This window comes from Danio aesculapii, chromosome 20 (assembly GCF_903798145.1).
Source record: "Danio aesculapii chromosome 20, fDanAes4.1, whole genome shotgun sequence".
NCBI classification, from domain to species: Eukaryota; Metazoa; Chordata; class Actinopteri; order Cypriniformes; family Danionidae; genus Danio; species Danio aesculapii.
This window is the reverse complement of record NC_079454.1, coordinates 15,056,208-15,081,730: the sequence shown is the minus strand read 5'-3', so window position 1 is coordinate 15,081,730 and position 25,523 is coordinate 15,056,208. Positions and strand designations below refer to the sequence as shown.

Below are 25,523 nucleotides of genomic sequence, written 5' to 3'. Positions count from 1 at the left end.
GGCTGTCATTGTCAGTCATCTTCTAATAATGATGTCATCATGGAATTCTATATGTTCTATAAATGCTTCTACTGTATAGGTGGTACATAACATTATAAAAGAAATCACTCCTATGTTTTTACTTTTTATAATTACTCTTACGCTTAAAAAAATCAATAGAACGTTACAATTATTATTTATTGTTTAGAGTTTTTTTTATATAACTTTCCAAACATTAGATTTTATCTGGTTTTAATTATTATTAAGCTGTTAATTACCCCAGAGGTGGAGCTGCACCAGGAGACCCACTAAGCCCAGAGGTGGAGCTGCACTAGGAGACCCACTGAGCTCAGAGGTGGAGCTGCACCAGGAGATGCACTTAACCCACTAAACAGCACAAGTTAAAAAATAGATTATATATACTAGCAGGTACAAAAACAACATTTTATTGTAAGTTTCAGTTTATAAAATATTAAATTGCTTATCATACTACATTGTACATAATTTTTTATTACTTTTAAGCCCTTTTGACCTCCATGTATAAAATGTTTCACATTATGTCTGGTGCATTTAGCGATCTTGATCAGCTATTTTCTATTAATGTCATCATGCAACAATTATTTGAAATGCAAGATTGTAACAACTGCTACTATATGTACTACAGAGAGTACTACTACCCAGAGGTGGAGCTACACAAGGAGTCCCACTGAGCTCAGAGGTGGAGCTGCACCAGGAAACCCACTGAACCCAGAGGTGGAGCCCCCGTGACAAACTAGGGTATAAGACGCAAATAAGGAGTAAGGACTGGTAAGAGAGTTATGAAATTTAATAAACGCATGCCAAATGGAAAGAAAAAAAACTCCACATTTCGTGATGTGTGTGTGTTTGTGTGCGGTCCTTATATATATTTATATATATACACCCACACACACACACACTGCTCTCTTGTGAATTTTCTCTCTTGTGAATTTTCTTTTTCAAATATTTGCCAATTGATGTTTAACAGAGCAAAGAACTTCCATTTCCTTTAATGTTTTTTCTTCTGCAAAAAATCTTATTTGTTTTTTAGGCTAGAATAAAAGCAGTATTTTTTTAAACAATTAAGGTCAATATTATTAGCTCCCTTAAGCAATAGATGAACATTATCCCTTACATATATAGACATTACTGCTGTGGCAGGCCCAAGCACCTCCAGCAATCCTTGGTTGTAAGAAACTGCAATTCCAAAGTGTATGCAAAGTTTCAAGCATTTTTGAGCATCCTGAGGTCAAAAATCACCTTGCATATTCATGAAAAAATCTTTAGAAGACCAGTTGGAACTTGCAGATGTGCACAAAATCCTAACAAACACTGAATTTTATATAATAATCATGGTTTTAATTTCAAGCGCATTTAGTTTGAAGAATATATGCTAATATCACTTGTAATAGCATTTTTTTATTCCAAAAATTGACAAGCTGACATTTTGAGGTTTATTAATACTTTTGAAAATAATTAGTCAGTAATACAAATGCTTAACAAAACATTCTCTTTTCTAACTACAGGCATACGAAAAGTTCATAAGTCACAGAAAATATCATCTTGAACAACAGAACAAGCCATTTTAAATAAACTTTATAGGTTTTTCTGTATTCATGCGTTTGTAAATGTAAATTTTGAAATCAGGAAATATGCCCTTTATAGTCTTAACTCTTGTGAACAATAAAGGAGCATTCAATGTGTGATGTACTTAATGCTATAACTTGGAGACTATGACAGTGCCATAGTGAGGATGGTTTGGTGATTGTTTAGTGCATAAAATAGACATGATCACTGAGAGGCTTACAAAAACATAGAGGATAAGTATGACGGAGTGATCATTTTCACCGCTTCTCCAGTTTCTTAAACTTGGCCTCTGTGAATAAACACACAAACAGAAATATTTATTTACAAAAGGTCCGAAATATAAAAATACACAGAAAGTATTTCACAACCAAGCATCATATGAAAATAAGCTCACTACTTTAACAGAAGAGCATCTATTTTGGTCTTATAGCGCCATCTAATGTTCATTTAATCGGTTAATCCAACGGTTCCCAAAGTGGGTGTCGTGAGAATAAGAGGCAGGTCGTTTGGCGATTTATGAAAATCTAATAAATATTATTTAACAATCAAAAAAACTATATTTTATCCATAACCTACAAAATACAAAAAAAATATATTATTTTTTTCCATTGGATTGTGACCCCTGGGGTGTCTAAAATAGATTAACCACACAACAATAGTGTCACTTACAGCAGATCGATTTAACAGCACTTTCTGAAACCTCTACAGCACTCAAGTACATTAAAAATAAATATAGGCCACAACTGATCATGGATCTCTGAGTGTAGGTCTCCAAAATTAAACTGTGCTGTTGACATTGTGCCCACAGTCTCATTTGGTGAGGTTAATACTTAATCATAAAAATAAATATATGATTATAAAAAACGATATAAAATGATTAAAAAAAAGTTTTTTATGGTTGTTAGAGTGTTGCACTTTTTTGTGTTGTCAATATGAATGCTTCCTTCAAAAGGTATTGTGGTCACGGCTCAAAAAAAAAACAAGCATAAATAAATGCCAACAGCTAGCTCTCTGCAGCTCTCACATGGTCGCCTGCTGAAGCTAAGCAGGGCTGTGCCCGGTCACTAGACGGGAAACCACATGGGAAAGCTAAGTTGCTGCTGGAAGTGGTGTCATGGCCCGTTTCCACTGAGTGGTACGGTTCAGTTTGGTACACTTTTATGGCCGTTTCCACTGTCAAAAGGCATACCGAACTGAACCGTACCACTTTTTTGGTACCCTTTCGAAAGGGTACCAAACATGAGAAAGAGTACCAAAAGGTGGAGCTAGACGCGCAGCTGAACGCTGTTGGTTTACAGAGATACGTCATTCGCTTACGCAACAAGCCAGAATGAAAACAAAAAACCCGCCATGTTTGAAATACACAGCGAGAGATTACAGCGGATTTATATATACATATAATAACGAGCCATTGTCGATCTGGGCTCAAACAAACCTTGTCGTCGTCTTGATGAACAGCCACAAAGCCATGGAGTAGAGCAGAATCTACCCTGTGCCTCATAGTTTTTTACAAGGCAGTTTTTACGAGGCACTTCTTGAGCTGATGATAATAACGTGCACTTGATTATTGACATGCTTTTGAAACCCGATCCTGTCAGACACTGACAAACGCGAGAGTGAAGCGCGAAACAGCAAAAGAGAAGCCGGGAAAAAAAGGAGCACATTATTTTTCAGCAAACGTGAACAAAATGCCATGTATAACTATTATCTTCACCTTTTGCACTAATATGAACTGGGAATGATGGAATTACCGTCTAACAGAGGCTACATGTGCTGCTGAAGATTACAGACACAGATGAGAGGTCTGCTCTGACTGTGGGCTATATTTTGTGTTGTTTTTGAACCTAAATAAGCACTAAATGTCTGCTATGTGTAGTTCTTCTGTGGTTGGTAACATATCGGAGACTGTAAGGGGCTGTATGTGTTTATATATGTTAATTTATTTTATATAATTACAGACGTTACAGTAGGCTGTTTCGCACTGTCATTGATTTGCAGTTATAAACAACTCATGTTCATAGTTAGTAATAAACATTTCTACACAAGTATTTATGTGTGTAAAGCATCTGTTTTGTGAGAGGTGCTTGTGAGAGGAGCTTCTCATATGATATATGAGCGACCTGTACAGCTTTATTGTAGACATTTCCTCGAGCGAGAATGACGTCGACTGAAACTTTCTGTCATACACCACTCCCACCAAAAGGGTACCCTTGGTAGTGGAAATGCAAGTCTGATAAAGGTGACCCGAACCGTACCGTACCGTACCAATCAGTGGAAACGAGCCATTAGTGAGACCAGTAGTGCTTGACCAGCAGCAAACTTGTGGTCTATGTAGGTCCTAATGCCCTAGTATATTGATGGGCACTCTATACTGCTCAGTAAGGGGCGTCTTTCAGATGAGACGTTAACCGAGGTCTGACTCCCAGGATGTCCTTCGGAGAAAAAAATAAAAGAAAGAAGTAGAACTAGAAGTTTAACCCCGGCATTCTGAACAAATTTGCCCACTGGCCTCTGTCCATCATGGCTCCTCTGTCTCCTGTCCACCAATCAGCATTCTGGCGCAATATGGCTGCTGTCGCATCATCCAGGTGGATGCTGCACACTGGTGGTGGATGAGGAGATTCCCCTAAATACGTAAAGCGCTTTGAGTGTCCAGAAAAGTGCTATATAAATGTAACTAATTACATTTAATTCATTACTAAATGAATTAAAATGTTTAAAATTGTTACTCAAAAATACATAAAATAAAAATATGAAAAAATAAAACTTCAAAACGACTTCAACTCCCTAACTGTCAATCTCCAAATAGTCGACAAATGATGATGCTGAAGTGATTTAAATGAAACTACTTTTTTGATTCATGCTTAGTATTTTTCAATATTTGCTTAGTTTTTTTATTCTAAATAGTTTAGTATTATTTATTTGCATTTTGAAATTATTTATGTTTATAATTTTTCAATCTGTGACTTCAATACTTTTGCCAGAAAATTAACCCCATATTCTGGTTTCAATATCCTGAAGTCAATAACTTTATTGAATGTAATGTAATGTATTTTTTTATTTATTGCCATGTCAGCAACCAAGGCTTTTTTCATGGCACAAACATTTCAATAATAAATAAACATTTACAAACAATAAACAAATAAATACACAAGTTAAATAAGATTTTTTGTGTTTATTCATGATAAGAATTTTTTCCAGGTGTCACTTTGCTAAAAATGTCCTTAGAGTTCATTTTATGAAAAAGTCTTCTGGAATCATTAAAAGCAGCACAGTCCAGTAAAATGTGTTTTACAGTAAGGGGAGTTGTGCAGAACAAACACTAAGTGGGGTCTTCATCTTTAAGTAAAAAGGTGTAGGTTAATCTTGCATGTCCAATACGACATCTGGTAAAAATCACTTGATCAAATCTAGTCTTAAAATGTTTTAAAATTCCGATTGAGATTTCAGGTTGGATTTCATGTAATTTATTATTTTCCAATGCATCCCACTCTTGCCACTTATTTAAAATGTAATCTCTTTTATTGAATAGGATATTGTTTAAATGGCTGAAAAAAGGACTGTGTTTAACACATAGCTTGTGATGTTTTCTTTATGACATCAAATATGTCAATTTTGTAGGCACTTAATATCTCTATAAAGACCTGTGGTTAAAAGAAAGTGTTGCTTATTTTACTCACCCAGTTTTTTTGAATAAGTGTCTAGTTTATAAGCTGCCTGTTCCAGAGCCGTAACCTGCTCCTCGATCTGGTTAATCTGATCCAGATAAGGCTGCAAGCTGGCATCTAGAGGAAAAACGACCAAAAAGAAAAAATATATACACATATCTAAATAAATACCTTAAATTAAATTTAAAAAAAAAAAACTGAATTTCGCACACACAAAGCCCAGTGTGACCGCAGCTTCAACTTGTGAAACTATAGCTACGGTCACACTGTGCTTTGTGTGTGCGAAATTCTGTCGTGCGGCGCTGCGAATAGGGGTGGGATTAAACAAGATGATTAGACATTAAAAAAGCGAGCGATTGCTCCATGTTTAAATTTCTGTCCAGAGAGGTCCTGTTTTGATCCTCGATTGGTCTCACAAAGTCAAGTGATGCGATTTCGCAGGTCATAGTTCACCAAGCTTGAACTTTGCACCACAGCAACATGCGAAACTTGACGCATGACCCTGCGTTTCCGGTCACTTGACTGCATGAGACCAATCAAGGATCAAAACATGACCTCTCTGGACAGAAATTAAAGCATGGACCAATTGCTCGCTTTTTAATGTCTAATCATCTTGCTTTGCGCTCATCCTCTCTTGATGATATGATTATACACGTGACTACCGGACATGTTAATGCGCGCAGCTGTCAATCAATATTGGTGGGTGGGGGGGACCGCACTCCTACGTAAAGTTGCGGTCGATCTGAAAACCGCTCCAATTGGTCCACCGTTTTTATGTTGTTAAATTTGAAAAAAAAGGACTGGGTGTGTTTATTTCACCCCAATATGATAGTTTATACACTATACTTACACACATTTCTGTCAAAACAGCTTGAAAAGTAGATTTTTCACCATAGGTGCCCTTTAACAATATTTTATAGCAAAAAAAAACAAATCTCATAGATAGTACGAATTCATTTCAATGTTAAATCATTTTACCTTGCCTCAATCCCTCAAACCCCTAGTTTTTATCTTATCTTTATTTTCTTTTATTTCTTTAAAACCTGTTTTGACACATTTGAATATGTCTTTAATCATTTTTGTTCTTTGTTTTTATTTTTGGGTTATGTAAAGCACTTTGAATTACCATCGCGTATGAAATGTGCTATATAAATAAACTTGCCTTGCCTTTTTAATCCATTAGTCAGGAAGAATTTAAAATCATTTAAGTGAATGTGATTAAGTAAATAAATAATCAAATATAGTATGGTCACTTATATAATAATCAGTATATTACTTTACCACTAAGTATTTTCATAACATTTTATTTTCACAAATGTTATCTGAAACACAGCATTGAATGTGCTTTGTGTACTGTATATAAAATCTATTTAAACTTCAATTAAATTTGACACAAACACCAAAGAGAAACTTCTTGTATTTGAGCCAAATATGTTGGTTGGTTTTGCATACTAAAACCACATATCTCACATTTCTGATTGAGGTCTTGCAGATTTCGGCTAATGTTGATAGATATGTCCTTCATCTCCATGTACTTCAAACTGGTGAGTTTGTTCATGTTCTCCAGGAGTTTATAGTCCTCACAGGTAGCTGAAAGAACAGCAAAAATGAAATACAAAACTGCAATATACAAATATTTTATGTTATTCTGCTAGTATTGTTATTATCGTCATTACCAGTGAGCTCTCCCTGCAAGAAAACCGACATTTTGTCGAACATGTCTCTGCAGAGCTCATTGATATCTGGTTCAGTGGGTTCAGTGGCTTCTTCTGCTGTCTCCACACCTCCGTCATCTACAAAAGACAGCAAACATCTTTAAAGAACCTTGACCTAGATAACCGGTCATTTCATGTAGACTCTAAATGCTTATGGTGCTGAAAAGTGTTTTTAAAACATTTTTGCATTTGTATATGGCAGCCATTAAACGTTTAATTTATACTATTATCTATTTTCATGCTTCTAGTACTAATTATTAGTCATTAGGTAATTTTAACTATTAAATACACACCAATACTTAATAGTCGTTAGAGACTATTACATATTTATTTATTATGTATTAATGCAAAATGTATATTTGTGCTTATTAGATAATGGGATTTATTTCTGACAATAGTGACTAGTTAATCTTCGACGATAAAAAAAAAAAATGGTTTTAGCTTATTCCAGTTGTGATTGGACCACATTTTTATGGTCCAACCACATATCATCAATTCATTTTTGTTTAAGTATTCCAATAGTGACTAGTAATGTACTAGTAAGCATACATTAAAAGGGTCATATGATGTTGCTAAAAATAACGTTATTTGGTGCATTTGCGTATTATGTATTAGAGCAAGTTAAGTTTTTCCCACAGATCGTACATCATTGTTGTTTGTCTCTGCTCTATCCCATGATGCCACGCAAGGGATATTATGAATGGGAGTGAAGCAATGAAACTGACGCAGGTAGGTCATGTGATAATGACAAATGGTGGACATAGTACATCCAGATTCGATTCATACTACTCACATTCATACTATATAGAAAGTACTTCTGTAACGGTTGTGTAGTAAATTCAAATGTAGTGCCTACTTTAGTATGCAATTTTGGACGCAGCATCATTGTTGTGCTTTACATCATGTGGTGTGCTTTGATTGGGGGGGGGGGGGGGGGTGTCGCATCACATTCAAATTTTTTTTAGCAGTGGACAATTAGGAGAATGATCATGTTGCCTTTCATTTTATCCCCTGGCTGACCTGAATTTGTAATTCGTCCTCCACAAAAAAATTGACCCAAGCATACTGGACCCAGGTGAAGAAGCTTCAAACATTTCAGGTCACAGCACTAGCATTACAATGCAGGAAATACCAAGATAGTTACCTGAACTATGGTTTTATTCTATTTTCATGAAGCAAAGAGTCACTGACCCAGCCACAGCGTATTATCTGCACCAAAGTTAATGCTAAAGTACGCATGAGGCAGTCCAAATTAATATGACATTTGCAGACGACTCATCCCCAATACCGCAACAAACCCAGAGCATTTTTTGACCGCAAGGTACAAAGGCGTATGTTTTTTAGTTAAAAATGGCCTACTGATGTTTTGCTTTTATATTTTACATTAGGCTGTTATTTGTGCATAAACATATTATGTAAAATGTAGTAATAAACCTACCGTTTGTTTGAAAACAACATTTTTTGTCATCCTTACTGCAAATTATGAGTGGTAATATCATTAAATGTGGAGGGAGGCCTTACAATATTTTCCAGGGGAAAAGGAAGTCTCAGGGAAAAAAAAGGTTGGGAACCACTGATCTAATATATACTTAATGGTAAAATTACTAAAAAAATAAAATAAAATAAATAAATAAATAAATATATATATCAGTAGCATAGCGGGTGGCATGGTGGCTCAGTGGTTAGCACTGTCACCTCACAGCAGGAAAGTTGCTGGTTCAAGTCCCGGCTTGGTCAGTTAACACTTCTGTGTGGAGTTTGCATGTTCTCTCTGTGCTCGAGTGAGTTTGCTCCGGTTTCCCCACAGTCCAAAGACATGCGCTATAGGTCAATTGAATAAGCTAAATTGGCCGTAGTATATGTGATTGAATGTGTATGGGTGTTTACTAGTACTGGGTTGCAGCTGGAAGAGCATCCGCTGTGTAAAACATATCCTGGAAAAGTTGGTGGTTCATTCCGCTGTGGTGACCTCTTATAAATAAAGGGACTTAGCTGAAGGAAAATGAATGAACGAACAGCAGTATGAAGTGGTTAGTAGCACTGTCACTTCACAGCAAGAAGGTCGCTGGTTCAAGTCCAAGCTGGACCAGGACTGCATAAAAACATAAGCACGATTGGCCGTTCATTCTGCTGTGGCGAGCCTTGATAAAGCAGGAGATACACTTCATCAGGAGTGAGTGAATAGTAGCATGTAAAAAGATACTTGCAGGCTAGATAGCAAACCGATGTTGATTCAACGTCGAATATTGGTTATAATAGTCAGTATCAGTCGTTGATCAAATTTCAACATTGAACCAACGTTCATTATTTGGTCGGTACATCGGAAGGATTTTACGTTGAAAAAAAGATATTGATTCAACGTCGAAATTTCGACATTGAATCAACGTTCATTATTTGGTCGGTACGTCGATCATTAAATCGAAAACAGGATCCGACATTTAATTGTTTCATAAACAGATGCCGTTTGCATCAGTGTAAGTAGAGAAATCCAACAGCGAGTGCCCTTAATCTTGCCTTATACTATGTATTTTAAGCTGTTTAGGGAAGACAAATATGCAAGTTTGTTGCTATTTGTACAGGCTAGCATGTCAAGAATTTAATTTCACTTTTATTTTGTTTTACTTTAATTGTTTAATTATCTTGTTTTCCTTCGGAATATTATTCAAGTTTCTTAATCCCGTGATATAGCCTATGGCAGTAGGACTGTTTGATATTTGATAAGTACATCCGTGGTGTAGACTAAACTGGATATTTGAAATTCATTTTAATCAGTTAATGTGATCTCTTCCCCTATGGTTTAGGCCTAATAGATGTTTACCAGTAATGTTTTACCACGACAATCACTATATTATTACAAAAATAACTGCACACACAAACTGAATAGATTTCTACTCATTAATACCGGCACATATTTATCAGCGAACATATAAAATATGCAAGATGATTCATTAGATATTTTTAAGTAGTTCTAAATAATTTAGGCTGAATTTAAACTATTTAAGTTGAAAATTACTAGGCTACATTTAATTTGTTTTAATTCAACCCATATAAATTGTTTGTAACTTTGCAGAAATATTTTTTAGTATACATTTTATCAGATATAGGCTAGCATTTGTAACTAAAAACTAGTATAAGCAAAATTAAATTACAACAATTAATTTTATGTGTGAACGGTTACAATTGACATCGTTTTCTTTCATATTAGGCTATTTCTCGAACCAGAAATTATTTAAAGAGCTTATTTTTATCCTGCGTGTCTAAAACGTGACAATTTCTATTAGAAAATAATTAACACTTTAAGTTCATTTGTTTGGTAAATCAAATTTGCCATATTTAAAACGGCTTGTATTATACAGTACATTTAAAAGGTGTACATAAATTTTTTTTATTGTATATTTATAGCTTTCTGTTGAAAAATGTAATTGCTTTAGCAGCAACTTTTATCGTGCCAAAATATGGATAATTGCAACATGTTCCCACATTACCACATTAATTTAAATGTTTGACAACATTACAACATGAAAATGTAATATTTTATGGTTTGGGTAAATAAAGAATTCATTTCAGTATTTCTTCAAGAAATAGCGTTTAGGCTACTTTTGTCAAACCTTAGACACATACACAGCATGCAAATGACAATATATTTCAACATTCATTTAGACACATTAACAACTTAGTCAAAAAAAAAAAAAAATTGTGGAATAACCCAATAAACACCTCTCTCTCTCTCTCTCTCTCTCTCTCTCTCTCTCTCTCTCTCTCTCTCTCTCTCTCTCTCTCTCTCTCTCTCTCTCTCTCTCTCTCTCTCTCTCTCTCTCTCTCTCTCTCTCTCACACACACACACACACACACACACAGTACATTTTATTATGCACATCTTAAAAATACATATATATTTTTCTCTAATGAAAATTGCATATGTTGAAACAGAACACAAATAGATATACACATTTAATATTCTAAAGTTTTCTTGAGAAAAATGTTTGTCTATATATCGAATTCAGCCTATAATTCAAATGTTCTCTCTGTGTATGTTTGAGTGTACTGCGTGTACAGAAGTAATATATGTAAAATGAAGAAATTATGACAGATTGTGGTGTTTAATTTGTCATATATACTGGAATACCTAAATTATGTTATTATGCACATCTGAAATAAAATGCATTTTTACTCTAATGAAAAATACATGTTGAATTAGAACACAAATAGACAAATGTATTTAATATTCTACAATTTGAGTAATAGGTTTTGACTTTTGCAACCTATAATTTAAATGTTCTCTCTGTGTGTTTAAGTGTACTGCGTGCATAGAAGTTTTGAATGAATTTATGCTCTCAACGAATGTTTACTGCTGTATATTTGTATAAATAAAAAAAATGATGACAGATTGTGGTGTGTTTTGTCATATATACAGATTACCTTATAGTATGTATCCTTTAAAAACTGTAATTATGTAATATTTATTCATGTTGAAAAGGTTGTTTAAGCATTCATTTCGACGTTAAATCATTTGGATAGATTATATGTTGAATATGTGTGGATTCTATGCTGTTCCAATAGACTTAAAATCAACATCATTTCAACGTTAGATAGACAAACCAATTAAGTCGATTATCTGTTGAAAATGTGTGGATTCTATAACGTCGTTTCGATCGACTGAAAGTCAACATCGATTCAACGTTGGGTAAGTAACCAACTGCGTCGATTTCAGGTTAGATTTGAATGGAGTGCCTGACGTCGTTTCAACATTACCCCGATGAGCAAAACGATGTTGAATCAACGTCGGTGATCAACGTGGATTCGATATCAAAAGAAACGTTGATTTTAGGTTGAAATTATGTCATTTTGCTATCATGTTTCATAGCTTAACTGTTAAATTGGCTTGCCATTTACAAATACTAAAAGTCAATAACGTACACAAAACGCGTCCTTCTCTTCAGGAACAGAATAACACAAATATATCCAGAAACAAGTTGCATTAGTTAGAAACACAACATTATCGACAGCAGCACCGTAGAGAGAATCACTGCAGAACTTGAAATGCACAGAGACTAGCACACAGACAGTGTTGTTTACAATAGCAGCTTACTGTTATTACTGGGTCTTTTCGGTTTCTGGTTCTCTGTCGTGTCGCTGGTGGTAGCCTCTCTCATGTGCTCGGGCTCGGCCGTGAGGTTGAGCTCTGTCGGAGGAGCCGGTGCTTTACTGATGCTGTCCATCGCTGCGGCCTCCTCCCCCGTAGCGGCCATTTTCACATCACATGAGCAGGACCGGTTTCACGTGATTTCTCGGTTCCGTTTTTTTTTTGTGCAGTGAGACGAAAGCAAATAATATTTTGCAACGAAACAAACAGATTTATTCATGAGGTGTCACGAAGGTGAAAACTATATTAATATGTTGATTGAAATAGTCATATTAGTTGCTATCACTTTTTGTATATATTTTTTACATTCATCTGATAAATTTACTAAATAAATGTGAAAACAAAATGTGGGACATTGATTGATATAATTCATTAAGTGTATATGAAGAAACACATGTTTTATACAGACATAGGTGGGGCTGTGTGACAACTCTGCCAATTGAAAAAAACTGAAGTTAGCGACAATGAGCTACTTTAACATGCATTTCCGGTCAAAAGCATTTCAAAATAATAGTTGGACGATACTAGTATTTATCAGTATAATTGTTCGGATTTTTATTTATGTATTTTAAAGTTAATTCTGGTGTGTGATTCTGCCATTGTATTATTTATATATGTCTGTATATGTATTTATTTTTATTGTTCATTTTCTTTTATTTAGCATTTTAAATTTTTAGAACATAAAATGTAAAAACTGAGGATTTTTATACTTTATTTTTTATTTAATGTTGTTTTTATTAGTTTTAAGCTTCGAATTTAGTTTTAAATATCATTTAGTGAATTTGTTCTGTGGGTGACACTGTGGCGCATTAAGTAGCAGCGTTGCCTCACAGCCAGAAAGTCACTGGTTTGAGCCCCAGCTGGGTCAGTTGGCATTTCTGTGTGGAGTTTGCATGTTCTCCCCGTATTCGTGTGAGTTTCCTCCGGGTGCTACGGTTTCCCCCCACAGTCCAAACACATGCACTATAGGTGAATTGAATAAGCTAAATTGGCCGTAGTGTATGTGTGAGTGTGAATGCAAGAGTGTGTTTGCCAGTGCTGTGTTGTGGTCGGAAGGGTCTTTGTTGCGTAAAACAAGTTGCTGTTTCATTCTGCTGTGGCGACCCCTGATTAATAAAGGGACTAGCAGAAAAAAATGTATAAATAAATTTGTTTTGTGATTCTGTCATTTTATTAATATATGTGTGTGTGTGTGCGTTGTGTATTGTTTCGTTTCAAGTTTGACTTAATAAAATAATAAATACTTCCTTGGCAACTTGCAGCTTATCAATCTTACATCCATAGAGCAATCCCATGAAACCCTATAAAATCATTTTAATACTACAATATAGTATAAATTTAATTATTCATATTTGACAGATTTTTACAATTCTATTAATTCACAAGGCATGATGTATTTGTATTATATTAACTTACTTATATTTAACATCGTACACACACAATTATTTTATTATAATCACCGTTATTTTATTTTTTTTAACCTTTATTTTATAAAAAATTCCGGTCTACACCCACACGGCGCGCCTTCGGTGTGTCTTGCTTCACAGGCCTTGCGTGGCCCGCTCTGAGCCCCGCTGCCCTCCGCCTGTGACGGGAATCCATCGTGACAGGATACCAGCAGCACCAGCGACTGTAAACATGGCGGCGTGCACAGCCGGATGCCTGTGCGATGTGCCCCGGTACTGAAGTCTCGACCACCGATACACTTCCATGATGGAGACCGAGGAGGAGCAGCATATGACCACGCTCTTGTGCATGGGCTTCCCAGACCCGGTGGCCATCCGGAAAGCCCTGCGCCTGGCCAAAAACGACATCAACGAGGCTGTCGCGCTGCTCACCAACGAAAGCCCGGGACTCGGATACGGCTACGAGCCGATGGAGAGCGGCCCTTCCCCGGGCAGCGGAGACGGCGAGAACAGCGGTCGCACGGTCACCGGAGGGTTTGATCCTCCGCCTGCGTATCACGACGTCGTGGAAAGCGAGGTATGGCTATGAAATAAAGCATTTGCACGGTTGCTTGAGGCGGAAGCATTGCAGCTGTCAAAAACCGGAGAGAAAGGCGCGCGCACGGCTTGACCGCCCCTGTTTGTGCATGCATTACCTGTTATGCGTGAGCGTGCACCACCTGAGGAGAATGTCAGGGTGTTTTTTTTTCTTTGCCCCTACGATTTCGTGCATGCGTTATGAATCAGTTCAATAGAGGCGTTCATTCACATGGCAGCTGAAGTTGTAAGATATTTGAGGGGGGATGGGTGTTATGTGTAGCCTTTAAATGCACAAGCAGTACGTTTGATTTGAAATATTAAGCCAGTCGTGTGTTTTTTTTTTTTTTTTTTTTTTTTTGTCCAGATCAATAATTAAACCAGGGTCTTTCTTTGCTAAGCATTGAGCAATAGCAGGAAACGTGGCTGATGATTTACGTGTCAAGTTGTTGAAGTGTCATGATTTTAGCTTGTCAGTTGTTATATTGTATCAAAAGGTGCATGGACGTTATTGAGGTAAAGTTGTCTTTATATTTACACTTTCTGACTTTCTCCTTAATAATATGATTTCAGAAGATTTCTTTACAAATTAATTAGTGAAATAATGTTAGCAGGCAATGACTATTAAAGTAAAGCATTGTTCACAGTCAAATAAATAGTGCTAATTTTGTTTTGAAACCATATTTGTATGTGATTTCAAAGTACCATGGTAAACAATACAGGAAGCGTGTCACAAGGTTGTCACTGCACGAATGTGCGAATATAAAACCAACGCTACCTTAATATGGACGCTTCTTTTCTTCCCAAAAAGGTTTAGAACATAAATCTGTTGAGAACATAACAAAATAAAATTTTTAAGGAGTAATGCAGCTCCTGGATCCTGACATTTTATCCTACCCCTCAGATTATTCTACCAACACTATTTAAATGGTTCTGAGGTTGGGGTTAGGGATTAGGTATAGGTTAGGGTGATATTACAGCTTCATATCACACTACTCTACATTAAAATTTACACTGGTAGCAAAATCTGAGGGGTAGCATGTGCTACTTACTTTTTGAATGGGAGGTAGGACAATCTGATCAGGTAGGACAAATCGATAGAACACTGGCATACTCATTAAATCAATGTTATTGATGATAATACAGTCACTTACTGCACTGACCATAATGGCTCGTTTCCACTGACTGGTACGGTTCGGTTTGGTACGGGTCACCTTTATCAAGCTTGCGTTTCCACCATAGACTGTAAAATATATGAACGTAGTGTCCGTGACGTCACCCATAGGTTTCTGAACACTGCAAAAGAAGCTACAAGTAGGCGCGGCCAACCGTCGCCATTTTGTTCGCGCGTCATCGCACCCACGGTGGGATACCAAACAAGGGCAAAGAGGCGGAGAGTGAGCGGAGCTACAGACACCTGCTGGCATTTTGCTTGGACCTGGCAGACAGACTTTACTTTGGGAGAAACGCTTGATACTTTACCTGCGACTCGTTTGTGTTCTGACCACATGTGCTTGGCTGTACACTTTAGTAACACATGAGCCACTAAGCATTGTTCTTATGACGTTTTCTACAGGGGGAAAACGCGAATTACTTCCAAACACTTCAGATATAGTCTGTGTTCGTAAATGCAAGACTATTGACGAACTCCAGCATAACACCGTATGATAACGCTTCAGATGACTGATTTAGAGCCTACAGCTAATCAATCTGTCAGATTCTGGAGTGCTTTATGGGTCTAAAAAATATTAATGATAAATGATCTTAAATAAAACAAATACATTTATAGAGATGGTATACAAATATATAACTACTTACATGGGAAACGGAGGCCACGTGAATGGTTTGTGAGCACAATTAAGTGCGCACAGCATGCCACATCATCTGATAATTGTAAGAAATAAGTACAAAAGGCAGCTGACTGTGTAAATCCACATAAAACAAAACAAAAATATGATGAATATGCCGAGATCAGTGGCTAATCTGCCGGATTCAGCTGAGGTGAAGTGACGGCGACCAGCGAGACCTAGCTGTCACTCAAGTGGCCACGCCCTTAATTATGCAGACTTAATCTAACCTAATATAAAGGAAATGGATGAGTTATAAAAAAATTCACCCCCCTCACAGTTGTCATGAAGGGTAATAATAGCTATATGAACCAAAATCGTTCTTTGTACCAGGCTGTAAACACCTTTTTTTCTGCTGTAAAGTTGGCCATTCTAACAGTGGGCTCAATTGCAATTTGCTCTAATATGGAGCCAGGACTAGCAGAATTTCGATGAACTGCAGTTTCAGTTACTTCCGTATTGGCTTCCCAAGGGAGAGCGTTTTCATTCTGGCTTGTTGCGCAAGCGAATGACGTATCTCTGTAAACCAATAGCGTTCAGCTGCGCGTCTAGCTCCGCCTTTTGGTACCCTTTCTCGTGTTTGGTACCCTTTCGAAAGGGTGCCGAAAAAGTGGTACGGTACGGTTCGGTACGCTTTTTGACAGTGGAAACGGCTATAAAAGCGTACCAAACCGAACGGGCCTTAAGGCAAAGTAGCACCAACTCACTTTAAATACCAGGCTTGTGCTTGGTTTGTTGATTAAAATATGCAAACAATGTAAATTAAATAAGACAACAAGACGCTGTGGTGTTAGAAACTTGTATTATTGTTGACTAAGTGAGCGAGTCATTCATAACGGGAATTCATTCGAAACGGATTGCACCCTCCTCTAGAACTAGAAGTCAAAGCAGGAGAGGGGGTGTGTTTCAGGACATGGATTAGATCAAATTTAACAGGGAGGGAGGATAATATATTTCCATGCACACAAACACATGCGCTTTGTCAAGAATGCCCATGCGATCACTTATCCATCAATGTCGAAAAGTGCATACTGACCACCGCAAAAACTCCAGATCATAGATGTATGTATAAATGTTTACATATCTATGGCTCTGGATGGCCAGTCCTCCGCTGCACCTTGGTCCCTCATTCATTTCAAAGGAACGCTACCCTGTACTAAAATGGCGGCTTTATTGATGCATTCCTTTCAATAGGCAGCAATAGCATGGGTAACATCTAATGTAAATATCTATGATGAATTTTCGGCATTTGCACTATAGGGTGGCATAATATATTGTAACAATAGTCACATCACAAGTATAAGCAATGTCGAGTCTGGATTATAACTGGTCATTTGCATGTGTTTTTTTGAGGCATGAGGATTTTAAAAGCATTCAGGCATAAGATAATGTATCATTTGTAACTTATAAAAATTGCAATGTGTAATTTTTTTCAGTATCGTGCAGCCCTACTACTGCTTTTCATACTGTACATGCTACTATTAGAAGATGTTCTTAAGAAACACAGAGATCAATTTTATTGTTACGCCAATCGTTTAAAGGGCACATAGGTTACCCCTTTTTTCATATTTAATATAAGTCTTTTGTGTCCCCAGAATGTGTCTGTAAAGTTTCAGCTCAAAACACCCATCAGATTATTTATTATAGCTGTTTGAAGTGTCTATATTTTTGCTGAAAAAAAGTTGTTGCTGTTTTTTTGTACTGGGCCTTTAAGACTAGTCCTCCCCGCCCACCGTTCCCACGTGCCTGTCAGCAATCGCCGCCCTCGGCTGCCTCAGAAAGCAGATCTCACGTTATTTGTGAGAAATACTACAGTAAGAACTTTAACAATCAGTATTTGATGCATTTTTTGTGGAGTTGCAACAATGAGTCACACACAATGTCATTACAAAGTTCACGCACACACACAGCGAGGACACACACATATAGCGCAGACACATATACACACACACACACACACACACACACACACACACACACACACACACACACACACAGTGCAGACACACACACACACTGAGAGAGAGACAGCGCGTTAAGCTTTGCACTAGTTTTGCACGCATATGTGACATGATACTGGTAATATCCACTGCTGTATGGATATCTGTTATGTTAATGTACAAAATAAACCTGATATAACATCCACAAACCGCGACTGAAGTTTCTTCTTTTTTAATTGTTCTGACACGCGGCTGTGCTGATTAAGTGAATCTGAAGTGAATCGCTGTAATTCATTACACACATGCTCTGTTTTAAAACATTTTAAACTTGTAAAACTCACTCTTGATCATGTTTGATGAAGATTAATGATCCTAGCGAACTGAACAGACCTTTTATTCCCGGTTGCTTTGCGCTCGTCCTCTCTTGTTTATATGAGTATACATGTGACTACCGGGACATGTTATTGCGCGCAGCTGTCAATCAATATTGGTGGGCAGGGGGGAACCACACTCCTACGTAAAGTTGCGGTCAATCTGAAAACCGCTCCAATTGGTCCACCGTTTTTATGTTGTTAAATTTGAAAAAAAAGGAATGGGTGTGTTTATTTCACCCCAATATGACAGTTTATACTCTATACTTACACACATTTCTGTCCAAACAGCTTGAAAAGTAGATTTTTCATCATAGGTGCCCTTTAAAATACAATTGTGCACAGTACAGGTCAGAATAAATAAATTGTATTTTTTTATTTAAATGTATCAGTTGAATCACATACAATGAGAATACAATCAGAATAAGATAAATTAAACATTATTCACCAGGCTTTGTGATTTGAACATTTGCAGTGTTTTTTTGACTCCCTTATGGTGTCTTCTTTGACCTGTTAGTCAACCACAGTCAAAGCTGTGCTCTAAGTACTGTTCAAGCACTTGGATTTTGAATGTGCATGTGGGGTCAGCGAGTTTAGACATGCCATTAACTTGTGTATTTAAACCTATTCAAAAATCATTGTAGTTCACACAGTGACGCTATTATGTGTCTGCATAGATTTAGTAATATCATTTTTGCTCAGAGAAATGCAGGTTGGTCTTTAAAAAATGTACTATACTGCACCCTTGTTGCTGGACACAAGAATCAATTCCGATAAAAACCGATATCGATATGGACAATATTATAAGGCGAGGAAAAAAACTGCCAAGAACGCACACAATGGTTGTCTGTACCCACAAATGTCTGCAAACTGAATTTGCAAAGTCTATAATACCTCCAGCCTCTTACAACTTTAAAAAAAAAATAAAAACAGTACAAAAAATGGATGTTCACTTTTTATTTGTATTTAGCCTTTACAAACAAGAAATGTGAAATAAACTGTCATATAAATAAAACTCTCAGACTTAGCTTCTAGAGATAGTTTGTTATTTTTATTTTTTTGTATATGCTAAATATTTAAAGAGCCCATATTATACATAAAATAGGGTCATATTTAGGTTGTAAGGGTCACCAACAACAGTCTAATATGAATGCAAGGTCAAACAACACTTTCATGGTCTTATAATCTGCATTTATTTTTACCTAATTATCCACAGCACACACACGCACACACACACACACGACACACATTACAATCCTCCCCGAGGACAAGACACACATGCCTAGAGCACCAGTTCAGCTTGCTGGGTGCAATTTATACACCTCACTTCGAAAACTGAGCTGAACTATTTTGAAACTTGACCGTTGCATGCGTGTAGCAACAGCTGACGATCCGTAAACAAAGCGTCACGCGTCACATTTTCAACGTGGCTTTACACGCGATATGAGAATATAAAGAGTTAACCTGGTACAGTACACGCAGTTACAAGTAACAAAACACAACTAAATACATAATTTGCAAGATAGAGTAAACAAGGCAACAGTTTTAATCGCATGTACTTACACTGGTGAAATGGGGGAAGAAACTGATCCATGATGCACTGATCCATGTTCTGACAGTCTTTACTGATATGTCCTTTAACAAACCGATGAAGTCTTTTTTGTAAGCATGTAGTTTCCAAAAGCACTCGATCTGCTCAAGACTGGGCTATATTGCTGAGGTTTCATCTTTGATTAGACTGTCAATAAAATCCATCTTCACAGCGTGACTTCATTCCATCGGTGTCTCTCTCTCTCTCTCTCTCTCTGTGTGTGTGTGTGTGTGTGTGTGTGTGTGTGTGTGTGTGTGTGTGTGTGTGTGTGTGTGTGTGTGTGTGTGTGTGTGTGTGTGTGTGTGAGAGACTTTTTTTCTGTTAGTGGGCGGGGCCGCAGGTTTCAAATCTCCCGGGTTTGTGCGTGCAACTACTTGTGTTTCGTAGCCGCGTCATCACGAAACACATAATGACTCGTTATCAAGACGACTCGTTTGAAGCACTATGAGTCGACTCTTTTATAGATGAATCAATAGTTTTAAACACTGTACACTTACAGATTTAAGCCTTAGCTGGATATTTCACTTCACTTAGAGCTGTGTTACACACTACATGGAAGGGCATTTTCAAAAATCCATAATATGGGCTCTTTAAGAATCAAAATAATACCAAAATTTTACAATTATGACATCCACATCGTAAAAACAATAATAAGTATAATAATAAAAATCAAAAGAGTATAGGCTACATTAATATTTGCAATAGAAAAGAGTTGTTTGAGTATATTCATAGTTCTGGTTGCTTTTCATCTTGAACGTCATTTAAGGGTTCTGTCTGTCTACTTATATTTGTGTATAATTACCCAATTAAAGTAAAAAGGTTTAACATAAAATATTTCTTATATATTTTATATAGCATATGTATATAGACTAATATTTTATATTATTTTCATATAACACATTTTCATTATTTACCAGATTTAATACCTCTATTAAGCACATTCTTTCTATTTCATCAGCTTTGCAATAACCAGATTCCTGATAAATATGTTTGTGAATTTTATTTTGTAAGTTTGCGCGAGTGCTATATGCCAGCATGCAGCGAGTTTGTGTATGTGAGTGTTAATTTAGGTGTTTATGCGAGGATCGAGTATATGCAAGGATCGAGTTCTACGTGCGTATGTTAACGTAGTGTTTCATACATGTTTTGAACATTCAATAGTATAGGTGTATATGTGAGTAATTTATAGGTATATATGCAAGTGTTACGTATGTGTTGATGAGCGAAGTTCGATTTAAATCCTACACAGCGCCTCATAGCCATCTGTGTTTGCTTCATTGCCTTCTCTTCTGACACCGCTGGTTTGAAGCTGCAGAGCTTCAGAACCTATAAGTTCATAGAAACCTAAAAAGCGAACCACTACCACACGACTACATTAGTCTTGAATCTTTTTCAGTCTTTTTCAGAATGAAAACAAAAAACCCGCCATGTTTAAAATACACAGCCGACGAGCCGAGACATTACAGCGGAATTATATATACGTATAATAACGAGCCATGGTTGACCTGGGCTCAAACAAACCTTGTCGTCATCATGATGAACAACCACAAAGCCAAGAAGAAGAGCAGATTTACCCTGCGCCCCGCAATGGTACCCTGTGCGCGAGCGGTTTCGCTTTCTTGCTTGCGTTCGCCGCGCGTCTATATCTGAAATAACAAACTTCTTGAGCTGATGATAATAACGTGCGCTTGATTATTGACGTGCTTTGAAACCCGATCCTGTCAGGCACTGACAAACGCGAGAGTGAAGCGCGAAAAAAACAAGAAGGAGCCAGAAAAAAAGGAGTACATTATTTTTTCAGCAAACGTGAACAAACTGCCTTGTTTAACTATTATTGTTTTGATCACCTTTTGGATTAATATGAATTCAGAATGATTGAATTGTCCTCTAACAGAGGCTATATGTGCTGCTGAAGATTACAGACACAGATGAGAGGTTTGCACTGACTGTAGGCTATATTTTGGGTTGTTTTTGAACCTAAATACGGACGAAATGTCTGTTGTGTGTAGTTCTTCTGTAGTTGGTAACATATCGGAGACTGTATGGGGCGGTATGTGTTTATATATGTTCATTTATTTATTTAATATAATTACAGACGTTACAGTAGGCTGTTTCGCACTGTCATAGATCTGCAGTTATAATTAACTCATGTTCATAGAAAAGTTAGTAATAAACATTTCTACACAAGTATTTATGTGTATGAAGCATCTGTTTTGTGAGAAGTCCTTCTCATGTGATATGTGAGCGACCTGTACAGCTTTACTGTAGACATTTCCTCGAGCGAGAATGTCGTCGACTGAAACTTTCTGTCTTACACCATGCCCACCAAAAGGGTACCCTTGGTAGTGGAAACGCAAGCTTGATAAAGGTGACCCGTACCGACCCGAACCGTACCGTACCAGTCAGTGGAAACGAGCCATTAAGTCATACATTTAAATACATTACTATTTTTAGATTTATTTTTATCCAATATTTCTAGTTGTCTTTTTTAGTTATCCTGAGTAAACTTTACTACAAAATGTTAAACAAAATATGTCATGGATTGCAACTGTTTCTTAATTAAAAACACTGCCAGACATTTCCATTGAGTACTTTAATTTGAACTAAACTTCTCAGTAAACAACCTTAAAAAGTCCTTTCAGAGAGAATAATGGGGTCATCTGTGTTGTGTTGGCATCTTCCTCTCCTGTAGTACTGCCAAGTTTAATGATATTCGCACTGATTGGTGAAACAGTCTTTAAGCAGGTCTCTTGACATCCTGTCAAATACACAAATAAGTGCAAAGTGATTAAAATACTGTACTGTGATTAAAGTTTTTAAATGTTAGCCAAAACTTACAATTTTGGGGATTAAAAATACTAATATGTCTTTAACACTTAAAGAACCTTACATGCAAAGTAAAAAGTAATTTAGACATTTTAATGTACCTTGTAGGTAATTCTAGATAATTCTCAAAAAAGGTAGGAAAGCAGGCAGTGGATCACAGCATCTCACTTGTCTTCAACTTGCTGATTAAAACAAAAGTACATTTATGTGGTCATTAAGCAGTAACAGTGTAAATCTCCATCTACATATAACTGCTGATCTAATAAGTAAGGAAGCTGCTGGAAAGTGGATGTGCAATATTTACATTTACCTGGTTGAGTGAAAGCAGTCCAGTTTTTGAACAAAGGCTGGCTACAGGGTGTTGTGGTTATGCTTCTGTTCTCATCATTGATCTAAGATAAATTAAATAAAATGTAACACATTTACAATTTAGTAGTCAAATCAACTTTTTTTGTCAACCACACACACATACATGTTGAATACATTAGTAAATCTATATAAATGTGTTATCCAGCTTACCTTGCATGAGCTTGAATGATTGGAGCAATCTGTTGAACATATTAGAAATGTTAATGTCAGAAATATGAATGAACATAGAATGATATTACTGATTTAAAAATTGATCAGTTAATTTATTTTGGACTATTTTGGATTATTTTGGACATTCAATTATCAACAATAATTGTTCACAAGTATAGAGGCTGCCTGAACATACTCAGTAACGTTACTAGAATATATATCAATATAGTTTAATAAGGTGTATATTTGCATATGTTAATGTGGTTGAATTAATAAATAAATCTTTCTACATCATGTTTTGGCCTCTCAGGGCTCAGTTAACATATCATTCTGTGCTCAAATGAGTTCTCAGGCTGTCCAATCTAAGAAAACTTGTATTTATAGCACAGACAGCATGGGAGGCTAACTTTAATGTTCAGTTAATTATCCTTATTGCAATTGCAATTCCAATATGCTTGGTCACTAGTATAAGTAAAAATGATCTTTAGGTTTACTGTAGGTTATACTTCTCTGTAGATTATATTTACAATGCAACAGTTGTTTTAGACACAGATGTCGTTTGCTAATATGCTTATGCTAATCTTTAGCTTTATCTTTAGCAAACTCGCTCAAAAAACACTTAATGCATTCTCTTTAACCACCAAAACTGCAGACAGGAGTTCCACACTTTTCTGCAAACGAAACCACATTGATCAATAAACAAATAAAATAACTTGCCTTGTAAATATCACATCAGTTTGTGTGAGGACATCATCGGTTGCTCTCATCTGTTCCACCCACCAAGTTTGAATCAGAGAGCATGCGCATAGACTTCCTGACTTTGTGGAGTAAGTTTTACTCGCGTTTGTCTTTTTTTTGCATTAGCTCAATATATTACGAAACACTACGTAAACATTACTTGGGTATATCCATTTGAATTTACTATTGTATTTTAAGCACAATAAATTAAAATGAAATATTAAGTAGCTTATTGAATTAAACGTGACATTTTGTAGTAAAAAGACAAAATATGATTTATTTGTAAAATGTACTTGGCTTATGCTCTCTTTATTATACAAGCCCCAAAATCATTTTTTTGCAGTGTAGACTGCTATAGATGTTTTATTATAAATATGCATACAGTGAAGAGGACGCTCATAAATATGTAGCTACACAATGACTCATCATTTTTACTGTCTGTTAAGTTAATATCAAAATGAAAATAGGCAGTTCCTCATATCATGTTTTCATTTTATTGTTAAGATAGTGAAACAACATGAAGTTATGATGTAGCCTACACTGTTCCCTTTGAAGATTTACCAGGTGTGTCCTCAGGAGTTTGTTTTCCATATCAAACTTGCGAAGTTTGAACTTCTGGAAAGGGTGCAAGCAAGTGCGTCGCTAGACCCAATTAACTGGCCCATGTGCCTCAGTAAAAATTGCCAGTGGCCCAGTAAATGCTTTGAGATAGGATTTACTTCATATGCAAGTGTATTTATTAAGAGTGGTAATTCCAGATGAAAGACGTTATTCTCTGTGTGCAACCGAACCAATGCTGGTAAAAGCAATGTGTTTAATCAAAAAGCAAACTGACGTGTGAACCCGCGCACTTCTCGTACGCGCTGCTCTTCTCCCGGTGTAAATCCCGGTAGTTCACATGCATGCAAAAAACTTTACTTTTTTTGCAAAAAAGGCTACTTGCTGCTCACGCGCCGCTCATGCATTGTAAAACCGACAAAACAGCCTTTTTTTGTTTTGCAAGCGCTCAAAAACTCCGGGTTAGTGTGGACGGAAGGCGTACACACATTATGCATTTTAAAACTAAAATGTATTAGTGTAAACGGGGCCTGAGTGTTCACTTTACAAAGCTTTTAACATTTCATTTCAAGTACTCAGCAAATCAAAATAAAAGATTAAAGCCCACTCCCAATGTTATTTTTTACCCCTACCCCTTTGCCTTTCCCTTGGCTTTTCAAACAGAGTGTGAAGAAGTAGAAGTATCCCCCTTAGAGAAGCATTTTAATTCATTTGTAAGCAAGTTAAGCTTTAAATGCAATGCAAAAGCACATATATGACGACACGAGCTCCAGCACCAAGACTGTTGATACAGTGGTTGCCTAGTAACATAAAAATCGCAACAAAAGGCAGTGTGGTGTGTATTAACCCAAATTCTTCACAAATGAGTGGGTGCAACCATTGGAGTCTTTTTGACGTGAGACTTCAGGTTTCATCCACTTCCATTAATCATTGTATGTTCAAGATGCACAACTAGCCATTTTTATGTTGCAAGTTGATATTTTCTTATTATATTCTTCTTTTTATGTATAGACATGAAACGCACTTGTTTGTAGAGTAATT

The 25,523-nt window shown here is 36.5% G+C and overlaps 2 protein-coding genes across 5 annotated transcripts in view; one reads left to right on the top strand and one right to left on the bottom strand.

Annotated features, from left to right (window-relative positions):
• Positions 1-1,437: 1,437 nt before the first annotated feature.
• bloc1s2 (biogenesis of lysosomal organelles complex-1, subunit 2) lies at positions 1,438-12,337 on the bottom strand. Of its 3 annotated transcripts, none has more exons than XM_056481275.1 (6): positions 12,057-12,337; positions 6,929-7,045; positions 6,723-6,842; positions 5,265-5,369; positions 4,063-4,210; positions 1,438-1,873 (listed from the first exon to the last, which is right to left on the bottom strand). In XM_056481275.1, exons 1-6 carry the CDS (start codon positions 12,214-12,216, stop codon positions 1,861-1,863), a joined length of 663 nt encoding a protein of 220 aa, XP_056337250.1. In that variant the 5' UTR covers positions 12,217-12,337; the 3' UTR covers positions 1,438-1,860. The 3 variants fall into 3 exon arrangements, with proteins under 3 accessions (XP_056337250.1, XP_056337251.1, XP_056337252.1); XM_056481276.1 differs by having other exon boundaries at positions 4,094-4,210; positions 12,057-12,330; XM_056481277.1 differs by lacking the exon at positions 4,063-4,210 and having other exon boundaries at positions 12,057-12,315.
• Positions 12,338-13,673: 1,336 nt separating this feature from the next.
• Positions 13,674-25,523, top strand: part of LOC130247811 (ubiquitin carboxyl-terminal hydrolase 24-like) — a 166,614-nt gene continuing 154,764 nt past the window's right edge. For both annotated transcript variants that reach the window (XM_056481274.1, XM_056481273.1), the window contains exon 1: positions 13,674-14,093. In XM_056481274.1, coding sequence (XP_056337249.1) covers positions 13,821-14,093 — 273 coding nt within the window. In that variant the 5' untranslated portion in view covers positions 13,674-13,820. The remainder of the gene's footprint in view (positions 14,094-25,523) is intronic.